The 24206-nt window shown below is 30.0% G+C and overlaps 2 protein-coding genes across 2 annotated transcripts; one reads left to right on the top strand and one right to left on the bottom strand.

The window, feature by feature from the left end:
- On the top strand, positions 1-12238 carry LOC113377293 (protein transport protein Sec31A-like). The gene is made up of 25 exons (XM_026617552.1): positions 1-71; positions 2439-2807; positions 2876-3045; positions 3103-3185; positions 3260-3398; positions 3477-3599; positions 3673-3819; positions 3893-4063; positions 4150-4396; positions 4746-4849; positions 5775-5886; positions 5960-6070; positions 6175-6381; positions 6466-6671; positions 6733-6921; positions 7007-7106; positions 7198-7617; positions 7706-7861; positions 7920-8039; positions 8268-8392; positions 9608-9865; positions 9957-10127; positions 10206-10277; positions 10359-10425; positions 11351-12238. The coding sequence occupies exons 2-25, from the start codon at positions 2459-2461 to the stop codon at positions 11470-11472; spliced, it is 3969 nt and encodes a 1322-aa protein (XP_026473337.1). The 5' UTR covers positions 1-71; positions 2439-2458; the 3' UTR covers positions 11473-12238.
- A 2961-nt stretch (positions 12239-15199) lies between these two features.
- On the bottom strand, positions 15200-24196 carry LOC113378112 (zinc finger C2HC domain-containing protein 1A-like). The gene is made up of 7 exons (XM_026618635.1): positions 24057-24196; positions 23713-23882; positions 17157-17254; positions 16927-17047; positions 16696-16823; positions 16266-16370; positions 15200-15601 (listed from the first exon to the last, which is right to left on the bottom strand). The coding sequence occupies exons 1-7, from the start codon at positions 24180-24182 to the stop codon at positions 15501-15503; spliced, it is 849 nt and encodes a 282-aa protein (XP_026474420.1). The 5' UTR covers positions 24183-24196; the 3' UTR covers positions 15200-15500.
- Positions 24197-24206: the final 10 nt, after the last annotated feature.

Here is a 24206-nt window from a genome sequence, read left to right on the forward strand (position 1 = left end):
TTGTAGTGGTGACGTGCATGTCATAATAAAGTGTTCAGGCAAAGCAAAGAAGTAAATATTATTTGCTTTAGGTGAGTTTATTACGGAAAAATATATCATGTGATTTTATCTTTTTAAATTTAATTGATTTTTTATTATTGGGCAATTGTTGTGAATAAATGCATTTCTAGAAAAATATATTTTTGTGCAATTGTTGATATGTTACATGAGCTGTCAAAGTGAGCTCTTGTTATTGTTGTTTCATAAACAATTTGTTTATAAAAAGTACTGAATAAGATATAATTATTTGTATCTATTGATAATTTGAAATATTTATAAATTTAGAATTTGCTGTAAAAATTGTGCAAATTTAGTTTAAACGTCAGCGGGTGACGTGTATTTTGAGGTTATGTGGTAAATTTTGGATAGTGTCGAGTTGTACTTATTTCTTTTGTGGTATATATTTTAATATAGTAATTGTATTATTAAATTGTTCTAAAAATAAATTTTTTAATCTTTCACTAACAAATTAAAATTACGTATTTTAATATTTGGTAATATATTACCGGATATAATTATCCGGTTAAAACAAGTAAGAAATCACTTTTTGACACTTGTAGCATACCAAGTTTATGTTCAAATCAAATATTAATTAATAATTTTTTTTATCACCCTTATTTTACGTAACAGAATTGTTTAAATGTATTTTTGTCAATAATAATATTTACCATCTCCGTATAAGCCTCGACTGTAATAGTAAGGTTCATTATCTTTTATTTAAGATAATTTAGTCGAAAATCAAGTGTTTGTTTCGCTTGGTATAAAGAAATGTTATTATCAACATCCATTGTCTGGCATCTACATAAAAGTTTACAATTTACAGTTGAGCGAAACCTATGCTGTAGTATAATTAAAAAGACTTGTTTGATTTCAAACATTTCACTTTTTATGAAGAAATTTCATTATAGCGACTGTTGTTATCTATCTTCACAGAAATATTTACAGACCCATACTTTTTTAAAATTTGGAGTCAAAATGACCTGAAACATAGAGAAAACCATAGATAAATAAGCATAAAAGAAATTACTGGAAAAAACAAAATAAAATACATAATCAAATTTTAGGGCAAAAAAAAACTTTGGGAAAGAAGAACGAATAAAATAATCTTTGAAAAAAAATAAATATGAGAAAATTCAATAGAAAACATGGAGTAAAAGATTTGAAAATCTTAAGGAAAATTCAATTACAAAATATTTTTTCTGTGGATCGCCTTATTGTCATTGAAATATTGAAACTACTAAAGGATCAAAATAATAACATTTATTCACTCACTCATATGCACTCACATATTATTATTATTATTATTATTATTATTATTATTATCTTACTATTTCTATTATTGTTATTTTGTTATACATTATTATTTTTCTAGTATTATTTTATTATTCAGAAATTTTATTTATATTATTTATTAATTTTATTTTTATTATTATTTGCTTATATTTTACATTAAATCATATTACGGATATTATTTTCATGTAAATTTTATCCTTTGCTCTTTTATTTATTGAAATTTATATTATTATTTATCAATATTACTTGATGTTAATAAATTAGCAGTTGTAATAATTATTGAAATTAAAAAAAAAAAAAAAAAAAAAATATGCACTTACATACTTTTACCGAATTTGGAGTCAGGCTATTAAGAATGACTTGAAACATTGAGAAAACATAAAATTACTTAATCGAATTTTGGGATAAACACATAAACTGAAGATAATTTATATGAAAAACAAGTGTTTGGAATAAAGAAATTTCAATATTGACTTTTATTGTCCAACATCTACACAAAATTTACAATTTAGAGTTTGGTAAAACCTATGCTTTTGTATGATTAAAAAAACTTGTTTGATTTAAAAAAAATCACTTGTTATAAATAAATTTCATTATATCGACTATTGTTATCTAGCATCTACACGTTTTTTTTTTTTTTTTTTTTTAAATTTTTATTGGCCTCCGCTTTACAGCATTTTAGCCATCTACATTATTCATATTATTTTTTATCATATTCTATACAATTCTTACATATATATTTCTTATACATATATTATAAATACTATCTCTTCTTATATCCTAATCTTCCATTCAATTTTTCTTTGATTTTCATTCTTCTTTTTGTTTCTCAATATGTTCCTCTAATTTTTTAAACTAAACTACTTTTTACCTTCTTACTTCTAAAACAATTTTTTCTTGTATTCTACAAATTAACAATTCTTAATCTAATTTAATATTTTATATTTTTAATTCTTGTATTTTTAATTCTTTTAGTCTCTATGTTTACTAATATATTAGTTATTAGTTGTTTGATTTAATTACATTATTTGCTAAATAATGTTGTGCAAAATATTTTATTACATTTGAGAGCATTATCATCACTAATTCTATTTCTTTTCCCTCAGTTGACCATTAACAGGTCAAGATGAAACTGAAGGAGAGTCAGAAGACAGCCAATATAGCCTGGTCACCGGCTACAGTCCATCCAATATATTTAGCAACAGGCACCGCCGCCCAGCAATTGGATTCAAGTTTTAGTACATCCTGTTCATTAGAGATTCTTGGCTTAAATGCCAAAAATAATAATAAAGAATTCGAATCGATCGTAAGTGTCCAGAGTGAGGATAGGTTTTATAAATTAGTTTGGGGTAATCATGGCGACAGAAAAGGTGCCATTGTTGGAGGTTGTGAAGCTGGAAAGATTAAGGTTTATGATGCTGAAAAGTTGATTAATGGAGAGGAAGGACTTATAGCAAAGCAAGAAAAGCATACAGGTTAATAAATATAATTTCAGTTAGAAAAAGAAGTTAAGGGTACTGATTAGCATTAATTTTTATTTCAGGGGCTGTTCGAGCTTTAGATTTGAATCCTTTTCAAACAAATTTGCTGTCATCAGGTGCTAGTGAATCTGAAATATACATTTGGGATTTAAATCAAACAGATACACCAATGTCTCCAGGAACAAAAACACAACCGAGTGAAGATATTGTTTCTTTAGCCTGGAACAGACAAGTTAGTCTTTCTTCATACTTACAACAAAATTCAAATATTTATTATTTAAACTTTTAGGTACAACACATTTTGGCATCCTCATTTCCTAGTCGTTGTGTAGTGTGGGATTTAAGAAAAAATGAACCGATTATTAAATTAACGTAAGATATTTGATATTGTCTTGAATTGATTTTAAATGTATTGAATTATGATATGTATTCAATGAATTTTGTAGTGATAGCCAATCACATTTGCGATGGTCGTGTGTTTGTTGGCATCCAGAAATAGCTACACAATTAGCCTTATCATCAGAAGATGATCAAAATCCTGTAGTTCAAATATGGGATCTCAGATTTGCTACATCGCCATTAAAAGTTAGTTTGTGAATTATAAATAAATCTCTGGAGCTGGAAGAAAGTAATGTAATTAAAAGCATGAACTATATTTTACAGGTATTCCAGAAACATTCTCGAGGTGTGTTATCATTGGCATGGAGTCAACAAGATCCAAGTATATTATTGTCATCCGGTAAAGACAATAAACTCTGTATTTGGGATGCTAACAGTGAAGTTCCTGTGAGTAACATAAATATAATTTATGAAATATCTGACGGTATTATTTATCTGACACTCAATTTTGTTGTTAAAGGGAGGAGAACTTCTTTCAGAACAATGTTTATCTACGCAATGGAATTTTGCAGTAAGTTTAAGTCCACGAGATCCTTCTCTGTTTGCTGTGTCAAGTTTTGATGGAGCAATAAGTGCTCACACTCTTATGGGAGGCTCTTTTGTACAGGTACATCATTATTTACTTGGTGCATTTTAGAAATGTAAACCTAGTTTTACTATTTTTAACATAATTATTATAGGAAGTTCAGTCAACAAAAAATATTGCTGATTCCTTTCCTGGCATGGATAATTTCCAACAACAGCAAGCTGCAAATCAGTTTAATTCTGTGAATAATACTGTTGTTCAACATTCAAGTGATCCCTTAAAACCTCCAAAATGGTTAAAGAAGAAAGCTGGTGCTAAGTTTGGGGTAACACACAATTAAAGCTTGTTTCACGTTTTGACTATATAATTTATAACTTTGTCATGATTATATACTATTTTTTATCATTTTAGTTTGGAGGTAAACTTATTTCATATACTTCTGAGCGACCAAAAACTGTAGATGTGTCTCAAATGGTAACAGAACCTGAGCTGGTGACTCGATCTCAAGATCTTGAAAGATGTGTACAAAACAATACTTTCTTAGAATATTGTCTTGAAAAGGCAGATCGAACTCAAGATCAAAACGATAGATATTTATGGTACTTCTTAAAGGCCAGATTTGCACCTGACACCAGGGGTGAACTTTTGGATTTATTAGGTAATTACTGAGAATATAAAAGATTAATTTTTAAATCCCCATAATTCGTCTCTATGCTGCTAAAGCAAAAGTTGAAAATTTCCAAAATAAAAAAAAACATTTTTTTTTAAGTTTTTTCCAAAAAAGTCAATTTTTCTCAAAAATTTTAAATTTCTCAAAAATCAAATTTTCTCAAAGATTAAAAAAATATACTTTTTTAAAAACAAAAAAACTTTTGGTACGCTAAGTACTAGCAATTTGTCTTAAGGCATGATGCCATACTTCACTAGTTTAATCTTTGATTATGTCTGCTCAAGTATTTTAAAAATTATAATACCTTCAAAGTAAAATTGTTACCACTTTGTTTCAGGATACAAAACTGATGATGTTACACAAAAATTACGTCAACACGTTCAATTGAGCCAAACAAACCAAGTTGATAATCTTACAGATCAGATGGCAAATCTCAGTCAAGTATGTTTTTTTTATAATTTACTATAATATAATTCTATAATTTAATTATTATTATACTATTAATTTTTTTATGAACTGCAATGTTAAATTTTCTTCCTATCATCATTTTTCATATCACAATTAAATAAAACATTTCATGTTGTGTGCATTTTTGTATGATTGATATATAGTGATACATTTTTTACACAGAAATTATTGCAGGTATGATACATTATAATAATAATTTCAATAGATATATTGTTAGCTAAGTTTTGACTGTTTTATCTTTAATTAAATATATACATATACTTATTAATTTATAATTATATAAAAGTGCGATTCTTCTGAATGTGAACCAGATGCAGGAGACTCTGATATCAGCTGTGCTAACTCGGTAAGGTTCTATAAACCATCAAAGTATGTCGTATAATTAAATGTTATTCAGCATGACTATTGGTGTATTAGAGTATTTTTATACATATGAATATCGAAATAAGTAAATTAGCATTAAGCGCATGATTTTAGATAAAATTATTGTGTTATTTTTATTTGAAGCATATATTTTAGCTATAATAAATTCAATAAATTAATATTCATTAATGGATATAACTTAGGCTTTTAAACTTAATTATTTATAAGTGTATTTTAATTTATGTTAGGTATTGTCTGTAATTTAGATAACTCAATAATATTTATTTGTTTTATTCTATTTTTTTATTAGGATTTGCGACCAGAATTGAATATCTGAAATATTTTTGTTGAATGAAGTGCACTGTGTGATTAAGTCATAAATATCATTTAAAATATTTATATTACTTTTAATTTATTTTTTAGTTTTTTATGTATAGCTGTACAGTATTTAATTAATTATTATTGTACTTACAGTATCTCAAATTTGTTTGCAGACATCTTCTTACGTAAATAAAATATTTAATTTTTATTTTAGGGTGTTGATGGTTCTGCTGCTTTTGATGCTATTGCAGCTGCCGGACAGAAAGAGATTATAAAGGATCTTAATACTCCTCCCTCCATTCCAGTTAAAATAAATACTGGTGAAGGTATGATCAAATTCATCCAATACTATAATCAAGACCATATTAAGAATACACTTTATTTGTTTTGTTTATTTAGATGTCGAAGGTTTGATAACATTAGCTATTTTATCTGGCAATATTGAAGCAGCTGTCGAACTTTGTCTTGATTGTGGTAGAATGGCTGATGCCATAATAATTTCTATCACAGGTAAATTGGCTGATAATTATTTTCAATCTATCATGTATCTTATAATAGAAACATCGAGAGCTGATCTTTTTTAAAAAAAACTATTGCATAATTTTTGTTTGTAGGTGGCTCTGAGCTTCTTGCCAGAACCCAACATCGATATCTGGAATCTCAGGCAAAAACAAAATCAGCTTTATCGCATTTAATATCTGGTTTAGTCACTGAAGATTGGTCTCGCATAGTGTCTGAATCGGATCTGGATTCCTGGCGTGAGGTACTTGCTGTTATTTTAAAGAATTGTAATGAAGAAGATGCCTTCAAGGAATATTGCGGTAAGTAGGAATTGAAGAACAAAGAAGTGTTCATTATTTTTTAATATATAATGCATATTTACCTGTTTTTTCTTTGATTCACAGAAACTTTAGCCCATCGTTTAACATCAGCTCAACGTTTTCAAGAGGCTGCACTCTGCCACGCATGTGCTGGTGATGCTGATGCCCTTGCCAAACGTGTTACTAGTGGGGGATCAGGTGATGCTTGTGATGTTAATGCACTTATGGACGCTGTTGAATTGGTGACAGTAATGCGGGCGTCTGCTGCTATGCGTGGGCAGCATCTTGAGGTATCATAATGGCAAAATGTATTGTTTATGATTTTGATTCTAATTGTAATAATTTTATCAGCTTTCTCCATCAACAAGTACATTGTTAACACGGTACGCAATGGAGTTGTCAACTCAGGGATCTTTGGAAACAGCTCTATCACATCTTGGCCAAAAATCCACTGTGCCAGCAGAGCAGACAGAATTGGATGAATTGAGAGATAGACTTTACTGTGCTTTAGGCCTAACTGATCCTTATAGAAAAAATATGGTATGTTTTTGATAAAAAACTAACTATATTTTTGAAGTATTGCATTGTAATTTTTTTGTGAGAACATTTGAAATTTTTACTTTAGCAAGTACAGCAAACCTCACAAAATTCTATGTACCAACAGCAGATGAGACAACCTAGCTATTCTCAAGTAAACAGCAATCAAACACCAATGTTCAATACTGGTAAGTTTTTGTACTGCAATAATAGTAATGTATATTACCAACTTAAAAGCTTATAAGATGTAGCTATTTTTTATTAATCTATTTATTACAGGATTACCTGGTCAAATTCCAGTTTCCTCAATGATGCAACCACCTAAGCCAATGATGCCACCTACAAATCCAATAATGGCATCTTCCAATCCATTAATGTCACTTCCAGCTATGCCTCAAACAAATCCTATGATTCCAACACAAAGTTCTATACTTTCTCCATCGAGCATGGCTAACCCATTGTCCCAACCATCAATTCTTCAACCGGCTAGCACTCTTATGCAACCTCCTCCAAGCACCGGCATGATGCCACAGCAACAGCAGCAACAACAGTTTGGTCAACCACCAAGTAATGTTTTCCAACCCCCATCTATCGGTTCCACGATGTTCCAATCGCCTAATTTACCACAGGCGCCGCAGCCTGTCCAACCACCGCCGATGCAGCCTCCACCTAGACCTGTGAGTGTTGGATCATCTCATGGTAAGTGAATATCTAGTATTAGTATAAACATTTGTAATGTAATTTCACTCATTTATAAACCAATGTAATTTCACACACGTTGTTTTAGGATCTGTTAGTGGTAGTTCTAGAAGTAAATACATCTTAGATCCTTCTGTACAATCAGGTGTTACCAATCCATATGGTTCTGTATATAACAATACATCATACAATAGTCCAATGCCTTCTAACTCAATGTACAATTCGCCTGTAAATGCCAATACAGGTAATGAGGAAAAAATATGTTATATATTTTGAATACTAATCAAAAATTTTTTTTAAAGTTACGATGAGCACAATGTCTGGTCAATTCCAACAACCAGCAAGTCTTCTGAATCCTATTAGTTCTCAACCTCAACCAACAAATGCCCTACTTAACCCTATGTTGAATTCACCACAAGGAGGTTAGTTTTATGGATAATGAAATCATATTTGAGCCATTTTATATAAATTTATTTGTGTGTATTTGAACTATAGCGTCAAAACTATCATTTATGGAACTTTACCAACTACTTTTCAGTAAACATAGTTCGATTAAAAATGTTCACTTGTAAATGCTGCCTGATTTATGATCATATCCAAGAACCGATGAATGAATGATAAATGTTTTTATTTATGTCATGTTATTACAGCAGGTTTTGTCAATCAATTCCAACCGCAAGCACCACCTCCTACTCAAATGCCAAGTAGAGCAAACCCTACACCACCACCAGGTTGGAATGATCCACCCGTACTTAATTCTACTAGGAGATCATCGGTGAGTATTGTATATTATATTATATATATATATATATATATATATATATATATTTATAAATTTCTAAATTTATGTTTTTATAATAATTGTCAAAAACGAATGAAATATTCAAAGATACTATTATATAGTTAGAAGAAATGTCAGCTCGCCATGCTGGTACCAGATGTTGGCTCAAATCAAAAACTGAAAAGGGAAAGGTGAACTTTGTGTGTGCGTGGGGTTGTGCTTGTTTTGTGTTCTTTTTTTCTTGGAATTATAAAACTGTTTGAAAATTTATTTAGGATGATAGAATAGAAATTGACAATTCTAATTATTTGCACAGTGACAAGTACAAGTGCAAACACTATCTTATTCTAATTGAGTGATTAGAAGTACAAGTGATCTCAGCATTATATTAACTAAGATTTGAGAAACCAACATATGATGGACATATACTAAAAATCAAATCAGAAATGTGCAGCTTGCATAATAATATTTTAGATCATCTATATTGCGTTATATATTAGGTTGGCAACTAAGAAATTGCGGATTTTTGTTAGATAATCAGACATTTTTTTTATGCAACTAAATAACTGCATTCTGTAATGCATTGTTCATTATGATCAATGACTTTTTGTCATCAATCTACATTATTATCCCACTTTCATAAATCTTCCAGTTTTTATTAGCAAAAAACTGAATTAGATACAATTTGACACCATCATAATTATTGATCTTCTTTTAATTCATGAAGTTTTGTAAAGATTGAAACAAAAAGTCAGAAGGTGCAAGGTAAGGACTATATGGTGGATATGGCAAAACATCCCAACCAAGTTTAAATAATTTTTGTTGAGTGGCCAAAGATATGATATCAATAATGGAATAAATCACCGCTTTTTTGTCAATTCCAGCCGCCTTTCTTCTGTGTTTTTTAATTTTATTTGTTGTGCAATGTAGACAATAGAATTAATCATTCGGTTGGCCGTAAAACTTTAATATAGACAATTCTTTTGTAATCAACTTCAACTGAACGAAAACTATGCAATCTATCAAAAAACTCTCTTTTTACTGATTACTTACTATCCAATAACAAAAAGTATTTTAAATTTTGACTACATCAGCAAACTTATAAATTCAATTTAAACCATCTAAGATTGAAAGCCACATTTACCTAGGTGTCAACCTAATAATTATCAAAAACTTGAATCATTTCTATTGTTTTATTTTTAATTATAGGCAAAGCATATTCATGCAGACCATCAAGCAACAACTGCACCGATTACACATCCGCTGTTTGGCCAACAGCCACCTCAGCAGCAGCCGATGATGTTGAATTCACAACAAAATCAACAAATGCCAATGTTGAATCCTCAGCAACATCAACAACAGCAACAACAACAGTTCATGAACCCTCAACAACAACACGCGCAATTTAACACGGGTTTACCAAATGCTCCTCCAGCCATGATGAATCAAAACCAACAATTTAATCAGGTGAAAATCGGTTTAGAAAATATATGTGCATGATAGTATTAGTATATTTGCCCTAATTTTTTGGTAAACTTAATCTCTAACATTTTAACAGAATTATAATAATGGATATGTTGATAACTTAAATAACCAAATGCAACAGAAAGTTGCTACACCACCGGCTCCAGAGCCTGTTGAAAAGTTCCCCATTCCAGAAGAGCATATTTATCTTCAAGTTGTGCTAGATGAACTTAGAAACAAATGTGCTCAGCACGCTAATAATCCGGTATTAGAAATATATATAGATATAATAATTTTAGTTTTTATAATTAATGAATAATATGATTATATTATTATTTTAAAGCAATTGAAACGAAAATTGGAAGATGTATCTAAGAAGTTAGAGGCCTTATACGATATGCTTAGAGAAAATAGAGTAAGACTTGTTCATGTTTATATATTTATTTAAACTATACAAACAATATAATTTGTGTTATTTATTAACTTTTAATTGCAGTTATCTGATCATACGCTTCAAGTTTTGCATCAAATGGTGCAAATGATTCAAATAGGAGACTATGCAGGTTTGTTGCATGAAATAAATATTGTTCAAATAAGTTTAATTAATTAAATAGTCTAGACCATAGGTTTCCAAACTTTTTTGTATTGTGAGGTTCCATATAAGCTACTTTGGGAATAACTGGTCTAGACCAAATGATAACACACTTTGGTGTTCATATTTAAATATGTTGAAATCATCTTGGTATCAAATATTCTATACTTGATATCATATTAACAAAGCATTATATAGGGTATCCCAGAACTTCATGTCAAGCCGAAACTAGGTGATAGTATTGATCCTAAATGTTCTGGAAAAACTTAGAAAAAAAAATCCCACATTGTTTGTAAATTATGAGCTTCTAAGTGCAACCTAGCGCTTTAGTGAAGTTATGACCATTTTTCGGTTATATTGCTTCATCATTATTAATTTTGTTCATTTCAACTTTGGAACCGTAGCCGTGAATAAAATTTCTAGCAAAAATAACACAATTGCCCCAAGTTTTAAATGCACCAGCTTTTTATAAAACTTGCCAACAGACTTTAGTACTTTTTTTTTGAAAGAAGAGCCACACAGAGTTGACAGATTTAAATAATTTTAAATTCAAAGTTCAACAAAAAAAAGTTAATTCTTGAAAACAATTGTGTTAATTTTTACTGTGGTTCTAGGAACTTTATTTGCAGTTGCAGTTCCAAAGTTAAAATAAACAAAATTCATAAAAAAGCCATTGCACTTAAAATCTCAATTTCCAAACGTGAGATTTTTTTTAAGTAAAACTTCTTTAGGCGCGACTAGGGTGTAAATCAATCAATCAATCTAGGGTGCAAATCAATATTATCATCCCGTTTTGGCTTGGCGTTAAGTTTTGAGACACCATGTATATTTTTTCTATTTTTAAATTTTAATAAATTCTAATGCTGTTTTATCTACATTTTTTTCTATTTTATCAGGTGGTTTAGGTTTGCATACAGCCTTGGTTTCTGGTCCAGACTTTGCTCAAATAGCAAATTTCATGCCGGGACTTAAAGTTTTATTATTATCTGCATCTCAATTACAAGTTGTTCTTCGATAACACGGAAATTAACTTAACAATTAAAACTAACAAGATTAATTCCTGACACCTGTTGCATCGCTTTAGACAAGCGTCTAATTTGAAAGTAAAAATACATTTGAGGTGATTACAAACAGTCATACTTTTGAAGTATTATTTTATACAGCTTGAAATTTATTGAGTTAAATATGTTTATGATATATTAAATGATGTTTGGTTTGATATTAATCTCGCCAAATTTTAAAATGGCGAGAAACACTCATTATAGAAATTGTGCAATTTATTACAGTGCCTATAGGATTTCTTTTCAAAGTTTTCATAGACTTGCGTTCCATTATGATGATTATTTGCAATTTTTTCATCATATAATATTTCAAGAACGTGAAAACTGATTTTTTCTTTGGGTATGCATATAATCATTCACATCATTTTAATTCTTAATTTAGCATTCATGAATTTTGATAAATCCAAAGCCGTACTTTACATAATTTAACTCCGAATAGCAATGAGTAGTTCTTATCAACATTTATTACTACATGATGTGAAAAATAAATGCGAGGTTATATCACAATTGACTTCTCGAACATATTAATTTCACATTTTCAAATAACATATTTATGTCGTCATCTGCCAATGAGTATGAATAAGTCTAGGCAATTTTGAAAGCATTAGCGAAAGGAGCCAAAAATTAATTCATGTTTAAAAATTTATTTTTAGAATTAGTCAAATACAAAATTACGTTGCAATAAGATTCTATTCTGTATTGTTAAACAAATTATATTTTAATCTTGAGGCATTTTAGAATTGTAAATAGTTTTAGAAGATGTATTAAAAGTAATAATTAATAGTTTATATTATATACATAAATATAATTGTACACAAATTTGTACTGATATCCTAATAAAAAAGAAAACGTGAAGATTTGTTAAATCGATTTGAACTACAATGCTTCGATTTTTTCTCGTTTTTGTTGAAAATGTTATTTTAAAACTATAGTTCAATTGGCGGCAATGTACATATTATTATTGAAGGAAAAGTTGATTTTCATTAGAAAACTTGATTTTCTAATTTTAGGTCATTCTGAATCGTTTGGTACTAAAATTGGATAAAGTATGTATCTATAATGTGTATATATTGTAACAAAAACTTGGCTTCCCTTCGACGTTTTCTCAAAAATGGATGCGGTGATGTAAAAAAAGTGTTTGCGTAAGGTTTACATACCATAGAAGTAAAACTTATTTGCTACTAAAATATATCATATAACAATTTTGAATAATGTTTATTAGTAATATGATAACACTCGTGATGCACACATTTACTAGTGTCAACCATTATACACATATAATGATAAATTATATATTTATTCTTCAAAGATTTATACAAACTACGAATAATATAGAAATAATTTCTAATCAATAAACTTATGTTTAGTACACGGCTAGAATGTTTAATTGGTTTTATTATTTGCAAGGAACAGGGTAAAATATTCTTCTGATTCAGACATTTTTTCATTAAATCAAGATTTATACTACGATGTAACTTTGAAATGTTTGTTTATCTATGCCGACTTCCTTGTTGATATCGGTACGCATACAACGACAGATCTCTATTCACATACACGAGGGTTAACCACAATCAACCCTTATTGAAATGATTTCATCGAGAGCGAATGACGTACAGTTCGAGCGTAACACAATTTTTCTTGCATTTGTACGGATTTACACCCTAGTCGCGCCTAAAGAAGTTTTACTTAAAAAAAAAGTCATTTAATGAAACTATATAAGGACTTGCGTTGATAATTATGCTCGACGATCGGCCAAGCCGTTTCTTTGGAATTCGCGGATCCACAAAAATCCTGAACCGATGTTGAAGATTTTGTTGTAATTTATTGATTTTTCGTTTATATTGCTGATGAAACTTTGTATAAAGTTAAGGTTTATGGTCTTAACATTTTTAAACATTAAGAATGTTATTTCTATAAAAAGTGGTTTAATTATAAAAATTTATAGCAATTATAAATTCAAACTACGTTCTCGTTATAATAATAATTTTATTCAGATCATAAAATGTTAAATATGTGAAGTTTACTCAACAATACATATGATTAAAAAATACGTTAAAATATGTCATTACACATTTCAGTTATCAGTCTTGTTAATTATAAGGTGAGACTTCTAAATACATGACAAAATAATTTATTATTCAATTCTAATATTAATTTTGAACAATATAAATATTCGCAGCTTTTGAATGCAATTCAATATTTAGCTTAAATACAATTCTCGATCACATATAAATCAAACTATATGTGTGAATATATTCAAGGTAAATTATCTAAGACTAGATGTTAGTTATTTTAATCCAAATTAATTATAGATACATATTCAACAAGCTTTTGGTTGGAGCTCCCTTCAATAATTTTCAAACAAAAGGTATATGAAAAATATTTAATACATAGTTCCTACTTGTGCCAATAATATTTTAATAAATATTAAGAATAACTTAGTAAAAAATGAAGTCGTTTTCAATTTCATACACATTTTGTTTTTTGCTCCGATACGTTGAGCTGCTTGTATAAAGTTCTTTTTTTTTTTATAAGGCAGGGCTTCTGAATTTTTATATTCAAAATAAAGTAATAATATTTATAGCTTTGATCTTTCATTGCAAATTATTATAAAAGCCGATTGCAATTAAAAAATATAAATAACAAATATATAAAAAAATAACAAGTATATAAAGGCTTTAATTAGTTTTTTGAATTGATATTTTCTAGATTTTTATATTATGAAAGTTTGATTTACTATAAGACTTATTTTATTATATGTTTTGTGAATAGCTATTGGGATTTTAATTTTCTGAACTATGATAAACATCTTTGGCTCGGGATATTTACAAATACAATTTATGAGAAGTCTTTAATTTCAAAGGTAAAAGATAAGGAAATTCTTTCAATTTTCAAATATTTAAAAAAAGAATAAATATATAAAAAAATGCTTTTTGTTTAAAGTCCCTGATGAAGGACATTCCATATCCCCAAAAGTAAAATAACATAATGGAAACAAATACATAATTTTTTGATGAAAAAGGAATTTTTGCCAAAAAAAAAAAATTAATTTTTTCATTTATTTCATTATACGTTTTGAGGATATGGGTCTTCACCTTCTTCAGAAATTATTAATAACAAGCTTTTTTATTTATTTATGCACTGTTTTAATTATTTGAAAGTTTAAGTAGTTTATTTAATATTTAACTGTGAAATTAAAGACTTCTCCAAAAATTATTTTTGAAAATAGGTCGAGCAATAGATGTTCACTATAGTTTTGAACTAAATATATACTGAAACAAAAAAAAAATTTGGGGAGGAAAAAGGAGACTTCTAATTCAAATAATTAAAACCATAATATATTTGCATACTCATTCGTTAATATCATTTTCAATTATGATTTTTCTCATAATATATATATATATATATATATATATAAAGTTATATAAAATATATATTGATATAAAAATATTAATATATCTTTATATATAATGTTATATACGTATTACTTAAGTACAGGCACTTATTGCAATAATTGTGAAAAAGCAGAATCAATATTGATTCGTTGTGTCCATTAACTATCGATACTATAGTAACTATTTTTTATTTTACTCCTTTGCAAATTAATATAAGAACGAAGTGGGATATTCACTAGTTCAAATTTTTTTTCTAGGTGCATGGAAGTAAATTTTTACAACTAGCCCACTAAGCAAAAAGCGTGAGTATTAATAGTAATAAAAAATGCAAACATTTTATTACAAAGGGGCGCCGTAAATTATCTTTATTCAAAATCAACATATAATCATCTAAAACCATGTTTCGTCTATATTTTAAATCGATCGTTCGCGATATACTACTGCTGTTGTATAAAGCGCTTGTGGGTAACTTGGGTCACTTTAGTTGTTTTATGAAATATCTTATTATAATTTCATAAATTCGACGATGAAAGTATTTTTGCTTCCGATACAAAAAGTCGTCGTCGCTGTTTCTTCGTCAATGATGAGCATCAGAGTGTTAGTCTCTTGACGCCGCATTCGACGCAAAACTTGGCCGCTTCCAGGGGAAATTTGCTGCCACATTCGTGGCAGAATTTGCTCATTCGAATACCTGATGGAATAAATAAATATAATTATAATTGAATAATTAATATTAAGAAATAATGTTGATATAAGCAATGAAAAAGCACTGAGAAGAGTGGGCAAAGATAGAACTTTATTGAACAACATCCTTGAAAGAAAATTGGATCGAATCCATTCTGCAAAATAGTTTCTCCTGCACGACGTCGTCGAATAGTCCAGTCATAATAATAATGTGGTATTAACACCTCTCATATGTAGGTTTCGAGACAACTTTAGGGTGTCAATATACGAGTATTTACAGACTTATAGCTGGGTATCTCGAATTCCGAGATTCTTATCTAATTTAAGCTTAAATGACTGGACTAGAAGGTAAAATAAAAAGACCAAAAGGATTGGGAAGAAGAATAATGCAGATGATTGAAGACTGATGCGAAGACAAAATACTGGGAACTGAAACATGAAGCACAGGACCAGCAAGCAAGGAAGCATAAATTTGTAAGGAAAAATGTATAAAAATGTGAATGATAGTAATACAATGGTAATGGGAATAATAAACAAGAAAGGTAAAGCAAATCATTAATTTGTGATGCTCTCACACCATAGATTTGCCTTCGGGTAGACTACTATCTATTATTATTATCAAGTATGTCTTATTACTGATGATATTTGTTATTATAAATCATTTAGTTTACCTGTTGAGATAACATCTGCATGGCCTGCAGTAGACTTTTTATCTTTATGTTGTCTACCAATTGAAGGATTCGCCAGATTAGTACTTCGGCTAGATGTCTGGTGACCTAAATTATAAATAAAATGTAATTTATTTTACATATTGTGCTTTATTCGAATATATAAAAGTTCAATTTGGTTGTCCGGAGAGATGTTCATAGATTTTGTCTAAAAATTGTTATCTATAAATTTCTGTTGTTGGACTTTGAAATTATTCGAATAGTTTAACTTGATAATGAATAAAATGTGTGATATTTGGACGCAATATTTCTCTAAAAATGATTTTCCCATAAAATATTGAACTCTTTTTGAAAGTTCAAAATAATTGAAGATGTGAGTTAGGAATTGCTTTAACTATTTCGTTAAACAATTTTTGGATTTTATGATACTTACCACTACGATCTGTTCGATCTGTATCTAATGGCGAGGCAAAACCTTGTGCATCCAAATTAAGTTTATTTAAAGTTATACAAAGGGAATCTCCACTTGTTGAGGATAAAGCGTCGTCGTTGTTGATTAATCTGCAATATTTAAATTGGAATTTATATTTAATTTAGCACGACTGAATTTATTACAATAAATAATTTGCCATCACAATGCAGATTTTAAATCAATTTTAGTTACCTATGTTTTGGTGAGCTGTTCATGCTTGAATTTCGAGAAAGTGCTTGACGCGAATTCACCGAATTTTGCATATAGTTCGCATTTTGTTGCTGCGATAATCTGCCGCTACAGTCACCTCTATCTGAAAAGGTAAAAAAGTGATCAAATTAATTGATGAGTTACTTTGAACAGAACACAAGTAAAAGTATTTAAGATCATAATCACAATATAGTTTGCCTTAAATTGCTTACCAGATGTTTCCACTTGTTGGTGAGCCGGGTAGGATTCTTTAGCTCCTTTCGAGTTTTTGCCGGTTGAAAGCTGCTTTCCCGGAGAACTTCTGCTTAAACTGAAGGTAAAAATGTTTATTGGTAAAAAATCATTTCGAAATAACGAAAATACAAAACCTGGTTGTAGTACATTTAGTAATCTAGTAAAACGATTATTTTTTAACTTTCTAAAGACGGATGAAATTTAGGCTATTATGGTAACAAAATTGGATAAATATGTGTATTAGAGAAGGTAGATTTTTATGAGTCAAAAAAAGTCGCTTAGCCACATATGATTTTCGGATACTAGAGATCAAAATAAAATACTTTTCTGAAGAAACCATACCTCTAAAATAAATTCTGATGTCCCGTGCATTGACTCAAACACCATTCGAAAATTTTGATTATATACACATATCGAGAAGTTTTTGCTTAAGAATAAGAATATTCAGATATATAACGATATTCAACTCATCTTCTTTTCTCTATGGCTTATTTATACTCATATTTACTTATACTTATATTTATTATATTTAATTAGTAATATATTACTTAATTTTAACAAATTGAACATAATGTTCTGTTTATTTTTATACTCTTCTTTTATCTATGTTTATACTCTTCTTTTAGCTATGGCAATACCCATATAATAAAATCTCAAAAGGTATTGGAAGTAATTTACATAATTGATTATTGATAACTAATTGATTAATAATTATTTCTTTAAAATCATTTAATTAATAATATATTAATTTATTTTAACAAATTGAACATAATGCTCTGTTTATTTTTAAATCTGCACCAGTATCCATCCCTATCACAACATCAGTGACATATCCGTCAGTTGTATAATCCATGACCAAAACCATGCGAAAACTATTGAAATGACATCAGTTGTGTTATAATACAGAACGGGTAATGTGTTTTTCCTCCCGAAATTTCGTATTACATTTATAGTCGATCTTTGAGTGTTAAAAAAGTTTAGTGAATTCGTAACGCGATTGTGCAGTACCAAGTGGTCTGCGCAATAATAATTGGTGAGTTATTAATTACATACGTTTTATTTGGGATTTCAGTAAAGCATGAGTATTCAACAATTGGTCTGGTATAGCAATAACAATGGCGGCGTAAGGTATCGGCGACTCAGTCTAGGGCTCCTGTTGCTCCCGGAAGCCCCAAAATTTTAATATTTTGATTAGCAGTAAATTTCATTTACTCATATATTAGACTACCTACAACTAGGCTTGTGAAATTTAGCTTTTTGGGCTGAGAGAAAGAAAGAACCCGCCCAATTTTGTCGCCGCCTACTCGTCTAGGGCAGCCATTTGCAATTTGGCAGTCAATGATCGTGGAAAAGAAATAAACATTTTATATGTGATTTTGTATCACTAGTAGATATATTTGACTAGACTTATAGAATATATTGCCAAAAAACGTTACATTAAAATAATTTTACTTAACATGCTAGCCTTGGTTTCCAACTTGTGGGGCTCGTTCCTTCAGGGGGGCGCAAAGGTATTACGTGGAAGGCATACAGGTGTTTTCAAAACACTATTATCGCGAATAAACCAAAAATGTTGAAATGATATCAAACTAGTCGTAAGTGGCATTTGGCCTTAAGGCAAGTTGTTGCTCCCGGAAGCCCCGAAATTTATTTTATTATGACATTATTTTGATCAGCAGCAAATTTTATTTACTCATATATTAGTCTACCTACAACTAGGCTTGTGTAATTTAGGTTTTTTCGGCTGAGAAAAAGAAAGGCCCCGCGAAGCCCAATTTCGCCATTGCACATTCGTCTAGGGCAGCCATTGGCGAATTGGCAGTATGTCATTGAGGATCGTGGAAAAGAAATAAACATTTCATATATGATTTTGTATCACTTGTAGATAGATTTGACTAGACATATATAATAGATTGCCAAAAAACTTTACATTAAAATATTTTTACTTAACATGGTTTCCAACCTGTGGGGCGCGCTTCTTCAGGGGGGCGCCAAGCTATTAGAAGGAGGGCGTACAGATGTTTTCAAAACACTACTTTCGAAATTAAACTAAAAACGTTGAAGTGATATTAAACTAGTTGCAAGTGGCATTTTTCCTTAAGGAAAGTTGCATGAACTTTTCTATTTAGATAAAATGTTCAAACTGTTTATTTTGAAAATAAAGATTTCGCTTTCATTAAATACTATTTTCAATTGATATTTTTGATTTTGTATTATATCTGTATTTTTTTATCACATTTCATTTAATCTATTTTGGGTTTTAAAAATTTAAGTGTGGACGTAAACTGTAATCAGTGGCTAAACACCGTCGAACGTACAAATTCGGCACAGATTATGTTTAATATCATTCAAGCTTATGGTGAAATTGTAAACTTTGATGAATTTTTATAATTCAACCGTTTATCGTAGGCCTATAATATTTTAGTATGTTATTTCAGATTATTAAATCTGTCGTTATACAAAGTTTCATCAGAATCATCAAATAAATTTTTTCATCATTTGATTTCAACGAAGAAATGGCTCGACCGAAAAACTAGTGGGGTGCATGGCATCGTGCCTTAAGGCAAATTGCTAGAACTTCCCGTACCGTAATTAAAAATCTTGGTACGGAACCCAAAAAAAATACACAAAATGTGTACATATTATTAAAATCTCTATAAAATATCTGATAATTTGGTGTACATATGTGCAATAAACATTTTTGACCGCCAAATGTCATTTTTTTAACTTATTTTTAATGAGAGTCCATTACCGCTGGACCTGCCTTCCCAAAAATTTAGTCTTAAAAACTGAGTTACCGTTTTTCGCACTTTTTGCCCCGTATCTTTGGAACGGCTAGACCTGCCTTCGCCAAAAACTAATCAGCACGTCTCCTTATCAATACGAATCGAATGTTTTTTTGAATTATTCAAATCGGTTGATCTGTGTTCCCGAAATCGTCGACGAAAATTTGTATCCGCACATACACACACACATATATACACATACTCACATACACATACTCACTCACACACACGCACACACATACATTTTTTCTAAAGTATGCCAAAATATTCAAAAACCTCTAAAACTTAGAGATATATAAAAATTTTCATTTTAGATTTTTTTGTGATCACTATAATTTACCCTGCGGGTAGTTAACTACACTTTCAACGAATACCGAATGTTCGGCATGCCCCGGAGACCGAATACCGAATATTTGCAATTTTCATATTACATGTTTATTCAAGTTTTATACCTAGGCCTGCAACTAATATTCGTTACTCTTTGTTATTTAGAATATTTGTCACCATTTTATACTATTCAGCCGAATACCGAATACTTAAATAACATACGTGATAGGGAAATAAATGCCACATCATGAAAAAAGCGATTCTTTACATATATGTAAATGTATTTCCAATTATTTCTTTCATAAACGTTTATTTATTTTTTATATTTATTATTTATTTATTATTTATTTATTTATTAATTATTATTTCTTATATATTAGGAATGCTAAACATAATAAAATAAATAAAAACTAATCAAAAATATTATTCGTAATTTTTGCGATAAAGTGTCTATATCTCTTTATTTAGAAATGCTTAGATTGAATATAATGAATGACTTTATTGAATATAGATAATGCAACACATGCGTGTACCCATTGAATGATTATTATTAAATTACATAAACATTTAACAATAACGTGTCATTTGATTATTGAGAAAATAGTTCTTCGCGTGTTCGCTTCTAATCTCAAAAGTCGATAAAGTTTGAATTGTTATATATACAATAACGAATTAATTTTTTCTTATCATATTCTGTAAACTAAAGACTTCTAAACATACAGATCCATCGCAAGCTCTTTATCGCATAAAAGATAAAACACACTAAACTAAAAGATACACTTTCGCTGAGCGGCGGCGGTGGCTCCTTTTAAATATTCGGTATTCGGCCGAATAGTTAGTTACTATTCCGAAGGCTTAAAAAAGGTGCGGAATATGCCGAATACCGAATAGTAACCGAATATTCGGTACAATCCTACTAATCAACGCGATTTCCACCAAATTTCAGAGGTTTCTGAACATTTTGGCATGCCTTAGAAAAAAATGAATGTATGTGTGTGCGGATACAAATTTTCGTAGACGATTTTGCAAACACGGTTCAACCGATTTGGATAATTCGAAACATTAGATTGCTACTGATGAGGAGACGTGTTGATAGTTTTTGGCAAAAGCAGGTGTAGCCGTTTCGGAGAAACGGGGCAAAAAGTGCCAAAAATGGTATTTCAGTTTTTTAGATAACGGAGCATCCGATTTAAATAATTCAAAAAACATTTTACTTGTATTGATGAAATGAACTGGTAACATTTTTGTGAAGGCAGGTCCAGAGTCTCCGGAAATCCAATAAAAAAAGTAAAAAATAATGCCATTTGGCGGTCAAAAATGAATATTAGAGATATGTACAGCGTATTATCAGATATTTTATAAAGATTATAATAAAGTGCTAATTTTGTGTATATTTATATGGGTTACGTACCAATGTTTACACGTTAGATGACTACGCGGCGCTTACGCGCTTTGATATTTCGCCACGAAATTCTGTTATGCAGCGCGATTGCTCAAAAGAAATGTTCAAAATAAAAAAAATCAAAATACAAAATAAATTAAAATATAAAAAACAAATTCTTCAAGTCTTTTTTTTTTCAAAAATTTTAAAATTTCTTAAAAATCTAATTTTTTCAAAGTTTTGCAAAGTTTTTTTTAATAATTTAGTTTTTGGTACGGGAAGTTCCAGCAATTTGCCTTAAGGTACGATGTCATGCACCACTAGTTTTATTTAATTTAATTATAAAAAAACCTTTTGACATACCTTAAAAAAAATGGATGTACGTGTGTGTGTATATGTGTGTGTTTTTCTTCTTTATATTCTGCAAAGAGCTTTTTATATAAATCGCCTAGGTTGGACATTTTCACTACTTTTCACTACTAATTTTTATGTTCGACCGTACTGCTCATTGAACACTGATGAATAAAAGTGAGAGATTTCTTTTACAATCGTTCCCGAGAATCTTTCTGTGCTTCCCCGGGATTTTCGATAAGCGATAGCGTTATTCCCCACAGCTGCTTGGCAGTCGAAGGGAATATTACGTATGTAGTAGTTCAGTTATTAAAACAACTTGCACATGGTGGCTTTCTTTCATATTACACATCAATATCGGCTTACGTTGACGAAAAAATAATTACACGTGATTTTGAACTATGTCTTCCCCCTTATATATTCCCCCCTTATATTTAATGATTTTTTTTTCAATTGTAATGACGGCATGAACGATGCATAAATTTTTGGGAAAGCAGGTCAAGCGGTTACAAAATTTTGAAAAAAAAAATCAGATTTTTCAAAAACATCAAAGAATTCAAAATAGCAGTTCAATTTCAAAATGTTCAAAAATCTATTTTTTTCAGTTTTCAAAAAAAATTAAAGTTTTTTTGAATATTTAATTTTCAGTAAGGAAAGTTACAGTATTGTGCCTTAAGGCACGATGCATGCACCACTATTTATTAGAAAAATGCATTTATGTATGGATGTGTGTGTGTGTTTTTTTGTAAAGCGAAGTAAATGCATTTATGCATCCCAGACTGGTATTTTGTCTGATATAATACCGACTAAAGCTTCCGCTTTGCCCTTCCCTCTGGTCCACACGGAAACCGCCGTGAGACATTAATGCGTGGGGAGAGGATATAGAATGTTACCATTCTTACACTGATTTTATACTCATCTTTTAAATGGGCGAAGTCCCATACGCTCTTTCTCTTTCCATGTGTGTGTTAGTGATTGTGCGCGTATGTGCGGTTACAAAGTTTCGTCGACGATTTCGAGTGCATGGATCAACCGATTTGAATGATTCAAAAAACATTCGACTTATATCGAAGGAAGACGATCTGATTAGTTTTTGGGAAGGGCAGGTCGAGCCGTTCCGAAGATACGGGGTAAAAAGTGCCAAACTGGTTATTCAGTTTTTGAGATAACGGAGCGTTCGATTTGAACAATAAAAAAAATCATTTTTATTGATGGAATTGAGAATTGATTAAATTTTGTGTGAAGGCAGGTCAAGCGAATTCAGAGAACCAGAAAAAAGGTTGAAAAAATTATCAGATATTTTAGAGAGATATTAATAAGTATAAATTTTGATTCCAATTTTTTGGATACCGTACCATGACGTTTAAAGTTCACTTATATAGTTCAAACAAATTTATTCGCCATTGTCGACACTATGAATCAACCAACTCGAATGGGTTTCAAAATTTTCGAAAGTTTGATTCAAAAGTTCATTCTTTTCAAAATTTTCAAAAACTTCAAGTTTTTCAAAAAAATCGATTTTTTTCGAGACAATCAAAAATTTTCATCACAAATGTCCAAAAAAAATTATCTTCAAAATTCTCAAAAAAAATTAACTTTTTCAAAATTTCAAATTACGGTACGGGAAGTTCTAGCAATTTGCCTTAAGGTACGTAGTCATGCATGACTAGTTTCTTTTATCAATCGTACCTGCCGTAGGCGCTATCTGCGCTAACATTTTTCTTGGTGTTGCTGCTCCCGTTGGAGGAGGGGGCTGCGCTACGTCTCGCCGGTGAGGCGTCGCCGCATATTTCGCCGTCGTAACTAGTCGTGTCATTTGACAAATCCGTTGCACCATCACCAGTTCGAGAATAGTGCCTCTATAGTTATATAATTAATTAATAAAAAATACTGATACAAAAATTGATGATTAATTAAGACTCTTATTGTTAACTTGTGAAGCAATACACCGCAGTGTACTGATATAAATTGATATCGTCATAAAATTAAATATGATTTTTTTTTCTAATTTTTCTTTTTCATTTTAGGCGTACCTTGTCGTGCGATAATTCTCTCTTCTGCTGATGGTGTTTGCTCGTTCCGAGTTTTTGCCCTCTGTGTCTCGACGCCGCTGACGAGTCGCTATCATTTCGGGACATAGGATTATAATCACAGGACATAGGATCAAAATCATTAAAAGGTAA

The sequence above is a fragment of the Ctenocephalides felis genome, unplaced genomic scaffold (genome assembly GCF_003426905.1).
Source record: "Ctenocephalides felis isolate EL2017-DRISC unplaced genomic scaffold, ASM342690v1 CF-g0.4_SCAFFOLD_01886, whole genome shotgun sequence".
NCBI lineage: Eukaryota > Metazoa > Arthropoda > Insecta > Siphonaptera > Pulicidae > Ctenocephalides > Ctenocephalides felis.

Bases quoted from the DNA above. Each gene is read 5' to 3' on its own strand.
- LOC113377293 (XM_026617552.1), top strand. From the start codon at position 2,459: ATGAAACTGAAGGAGAGTCAGAAGACAGCCAATATAGCCTGGTCACCG. The intron at 2,808-2,875 runs GTTAATAAATAT...TTTTTATTTCAG, and splicing joins AAAGCAAGAAAAGCATACAG to GGGCTGTTCGAGCTTTAGAT. The intron at 8,040-8,267 runs GTTAGTTTTATG...ATGTTATTACAG, and splicing joins GTTGAATTCACCACAAGGAG to CAGGTTTTGTCAATCAATTC.
- LOC113378112 (XM_026618635.1), bottom strand. From the start codon at position 24,182: ATGTCCTGTGATTATAATCCTATGTCCCGAAATGATAGCGACTCGTCA. The intron at 23,883-24,056 runs GTACGCCTAAAA...ATATAACTATAG, and splicing joins GAGAATTATCGCACGACAAG to AGGCACTATTCTCGAACTGG. The intron at 16,371-16,695 runs GTAAGTATCATA...TTTATAATTTAG, and splicing joins AGATCGAACAGATCGTAGTG to GTCACCAGACATCTAGCCGA.